At 56.1% G+C, this 5,000-nt stretch overlaps 1 protein-coding gene across 1 annotated transcript in view; it reads left to right on the forward strand.

The window, feature by feature from the left end:
• Positions 1-3,533: 3,533 nt before the first annotated feature.
• cideb (cell death inducing DFFA like effector b) overlaps positions 3,534-5,000 on the forward strand; it is a 9,644-nt gene continuing 8,177 nt past the window's right edge. The window contains exon 1 of the mRNA XM_055631277.1: positions 3,534-3,767. Within this exon, the coding sequence (XP_055487252.1) occupies positions 3,652-3,767 (116 nt within the window). The 5' untranslated portion in view covers positions 3,534-3,651. The remainder of the gene's footprint in view (positions 3,768-5,000) is intronic.

Below are 5,000 nucleotides of genomic sequence, written 5' to 3' on the forward strand. Positions count from 1 at the left end.
GGGGGAGTCTCGTGGCAACCGGCTCCCTGCTGCTTGCTGTGTCCCCATGACTGAGTATGGCGGAGATACCCCCCTGCCTCCCCCGGTCCCCTGCTCACTCCCCCTCCCCCTGCTCATGGTTACTGCTCCCTCCCATCTCTCCTCCTCCACCTGCTCGCAGCAAGCCCACGGCCCTCTCAACCCCCGCTCCCCCTGCTCTCCCCCCTGCTCCCAGCCCCTGCCTCCCCCCCTTCCCCCTGCTCTCCCCACACACCCATCCCCTGCTCTCACCCCCCTCCCCCTGCTCTCCAGTTCCTGCTCCCCATCCCTGCTCTCCCCCCCCTCCCCCTGCTCCTCCCCCTGCTCACACTCCCCCCCTGCTCTCCCACCTCCCCCTGCCGCCTCCCCCCACACACCCCCCTCATCCCCCACACACTCTGCTCCCTCCCACCCTCACCCCCCGCTCGCACCCCCCTCCCCTGCTCTCCCCCCCCCCACCCCCCTTTCGCTCCCGAACTCAGCCCACTCGTCCCACGCTCCCACAGCACTCTCCCCCCCTCCCCCACTCTCTCCCCCCACACTCCCCACTTCACTCCCCCCTCCCCCACCCATCACACCGATCTCTCCCACCCTACACTCCCCCCTGCTCTCCCCGCCACTAAACACACCATCCCCTGCTCAACCCCCCCCCACCCCTCTGCTGCCACCCCTGCTGCTCCCCATCACCCTGCTCTCCCCCCCTCCCCTGCTTCTCCCCCCCCTGACCTCCTTCCCCTCACCACTCACACTGCTCACACACTCCCCTCCCACTGCTCTATCCCGCACTCTCTCCCCTGCGCACAACCCAGTATCATCACCCACCCCACCTCACCCACGCTCTCAGCCCCTGCACACCACCCCCTGACTCCCCCTCACACACCCCCTCCCCCACTCACACACCACGCCCCTCACATCTCTTCCCCACCTCACTCACTGGTATACAACACATGTCACCACTCACTCACATACATAGGAGTGGGTACGGACACACACAAAGACAGGAGAGAGAGGGGGGGGAGGGGCATGGAGGCACTGAGGAGAGAGGGGAGAGGTCCGGAAGTAGGAGAGAAGACCACAGATGGGATGAGAGGGAGGCACGGGTTGGGCGTGGAGGTTGAGGGGGGGAGGTCGGGGAGAGGCTAGGGAATGATTACGGTCCCCACCCAGCTAATGACAGGATCTACAGATGGCAGCAAGACAACGGCCCTGGGGAACAAGCACCGCTCACAGACGGGGACACACACACACACACACAACAGGCACGCACACACACACACACACACACACACACAGATACATACATAGAGACACACACTCACTAACACACACACGCACACACACACACAGATACATACACACACACACACACACACACAGATACACACACACACACACACACACACACACAGATACATACACACACACGCACACACACACACAGATACATACACACACACGCACACACACACAGATACATACACACACACGCACACACACACAGATACATACACACACACGCACACACACACAGATACACACACACACACAGACACACACACACAAACACACACACACAATTGCACACACACACACGCACACACACACACACACCGCACGCACACACACGCACACACGCTGTCTGTACGGAGTTTGCACGTTATTCCTGTGACAGCGTGGGTTTTCTCCGGGTGCTCTGGTTTCCTCCCACACGACAAAGATGAACAGGTTTGCAGGTTAATTGACTTTGGTATAGTTGTAAATTGTCCCTAGTGTGTAGTGTATGGGGTTGATCGCTGGTCAGAGCAGACTCGATGGGCAGAAGGGCAGTTTCCGTGCTGTATCTCTGAAGTCCAAAGAATACAGTTCTCAGCACCAGTTCCACAGACAAAATCCAATGTCCGCAATGGGGTACAAGATTCAATTTAATTGTCATTTGGACCCCTTGAGGTCCAAACGAAATGCCGTTTCTGCAGCCATACATTACAAACAAATAGACCCAAGACACAACACAATTTACATAAACATCCATCACATCATTGTGATGGAAGGCCAAAAAAACTTATCTCTCCCACTGCCCTCCCCCCCCCCCCCCGATGTCAGAGTCAAAGTCAAAGCCCCCGGCTGGCGATGGCGATTGTCCCGCGGCCATTAAAGCCACACCGGGTGGTGCGAGGTCGCACTCCGGGTCTTGGTGTCGGAGCCCCCGGCGGGCGCTCGCAGAGTCCCGCGGCCATTCCAAGCCGCGCAGCGGGGGCGGTGATGTCAGGCCCCGCTCCAGGAGCTCTTCGACCCCGCAACTCGGGCGGGAGAAGTCGCCGTTGAAAAGCGGTCTCCCCTCCAGGGACCCGCGGGCTCCCGGTGCCGCCGTCCGCCAGACCCGCAGTTGCAGCGCTCCGAATCTCCGGAGGTCGGGGCCGCAGCAGCAGCAGCAGCAGCAGCGCTCCACCACCGCTCCACCCGCTCCAGACTCAGCCAGCTCTGCAACGGTGAGGTGAGTCGTCGGCACCAGAGCCACCGGTCTTCTCCTGTTGGAGGCCGCGCCTCGTTGCAGCCGCAACAAAACCGGAGACCCCACAAAGAAAAGGTCGGGTCTCCCGTGCAGGGAGAGATTTAAAAGTTACCCCCCCACACACACACCCCAACAAAAAATAACAAAAACTACATAAAAACATAGACAAAAAATAATTAAAAACGCAGACGGGCTGCAGAGGCCGCTGCTGACGAGAGTCGCGCCGCCTACATCATGGGTAGAGGTGATCCTAGCTTATAGAAGGACCATTCAGAAGACTGATCTTGTAGAGATGTATAAAACCATGAGGGGAATAGATCGGGTGGACACACCGAGTCTCTTGCCCAGAGTTGGGGAATCGAGAACCAGGAGACATAAGTTTAAGGTGAGGGGGGAACATTTTTTATAGTAATCTGCGGGGTAACTTTTTCATACAGAGGGTGGTGGGTGTATGGAACGAGCTGCTGGAGGAGGTAGTTGAGGCTGGGACTATCCCATCGTTTAAGAAACAGACAGGTATATGGATAGTAGATAAAAATGCTGGAGAAACTCAGCGGGTGAGGCAGCATCTATGGAGCAAAGGAAATAATTTTAAGAAGGGTTTCGGCCCAAAACGTTGCCTATTTCCTTCGCTCTATAGATGCTGCTGCACCCGCTGAGTTTCTCCAGCTTTTCTGTCAACCTTCAAATTTTCCAGCATCTGCAGTTCCTTCTTAAACAGGTACATGGATAGGGCAGGTTTGGAGGGATATGGGCCAAACGCAGGCAGGTGGGACTAGTGTAGATGGGACATGTTGGCCGGTGTGGGCAAGTTGGGCCGAAGGGCCTGTTTCCACACTGTGCGACTGTGTGATTCTATCTCAGTCAAAGCCCTGGCAGTGGGGGGAGGGGGAGGTTATTTACTGCCTGTGATTCCTCATGAAAACAACACAGAGGAATTCACCGGACTTTGGACCTGATTACGCCAGGGTTCAGAGTCCAGGACAGTCCTCCCTCCCTCCCCACCCCCCAACACACCCGTGCGTCCTTTAAGCTGAGTCCACTGCTGTGATTTCACACCAGAGTCCCGATCTAGCCGTTGGAGAGACTGCGAGATCCCAGCAAAGTTGACGGGGACACACACCATGTCTCACTCTGGAGCTAATGCCGTCAAAGGATTCAACGAGGGTCGGGAGAGGGAGGACTACACGGGTCCCGTGAGGCAGGCGGGTTACATATCCACAGCCACCTCCCTCGTCAGGTTAGTTCACCAAGGAAATAGGTGCAGGAGGAGGCCATTCGGCCCCTTCGAGCCAGCACCGCCATTCATTGTGATCATGGCTGATCGTCCCCAATCAATAACCCATGCCTGCCTTCTCCCCCCTTATCCCTCGACTCCACCAGCCCCTAGACCTCTATCTAACTCTCTCTTAAATCCATCCAGTGACTTGGCCTCCACTGCCCTCTGTGGCAGGGAATTCCACAAATTCACAACTCTCCGGGTGAAAAAGTTTTTCTCACCTCAGTCTTAAATGGCCTCACCTTTATTCTAAGACTGTGTGTGGCCCCTGGTTCTGGACTCGCCCAACATTGGGAACATTTTTCCTGCATCTAGCTTGTCCAGTCCTTTTATAATTTTATATGTTTCTATAAGATCCCCCTCCCCCTCATCCTTCTAAACTCCGGTGAATACTCCAGTGAAAGGCTCACAAATCACAGGGGCATAATTTAGACTGTTCGGCCCATCTAGTTCATTCTTTAGACGTCAGAGATACAGCGTGGAAACATGCCTTTCGGCACGGTCTTTAACCCAGAGTGTGAGAATCGAGAACCAGGGAACATAATGTGGCCCTTGTGGCCAAGGGGATCAGAGGGTATGGAGAGAAGGCAGGTACGGGATACTGAGTTGGATGATCAGCCATGGTCATATTAAATGGCGGTGCAGGCTCGAAGGATCGAATGGCCTCTACTCCTGCACCTAATTTCTATGTTTCTAACATCGGTGAGAGGGGAAAGGTTTAAATAAGCACCAGTGCTTACATAGAAAATAGGTGCAGGAGGCCATTCGGCCCTTCGAGCCAGCACCGCCATTCATTGTGATCATGGCTGATCATCCAGAATCAATAACCCGTGCCTGCCTTCTCCCCATATCCTTCGATTCCACCAGTCCCTAGAGCTGTATCTAACTCGTTAGTTTCGAGATCCAGCAGCGACCAGCGCCCGTAGTCAGGATGGAACCCGTGTCTCTGGCGCTGTGAGGCAGCAACTCTACCGCTGCGCCACCGCCATCTTTCCCTCAACCTCATCCTCCTTCCGTTTATGCAGCCGCCGCCTCACGGCGCCAGAGACCCCGGGTTTGATCGCAGTGACTTGGCCTCCATCAGGCAAGGTCTTCCCTTTCACAAGGCCACGCTGAGCACTCAGAGAGGTGCAGGAGTAGAGGCCATTCGGCCCTTCGAGCCAGCACCGCCATTCAATATGATCGTGGCTGATC

The sequence above is a fragment of the Leucoraja erinacea genome, unplaced genomic scaffold (genome assembly GCF_028641065.1).
Source record: "Leucoraja erinacea ecotype New England unplaced genomic scaffold, Leri_hhj_1 Leri_704S, whole genome shotgun sequence".
Lineage (NCBI taxonomy): Eukaryota > Metazoa > Chordata > Chondrichthyes > Rajiformes > Rajidae > Leucoraja > Leucoraja erinaceus.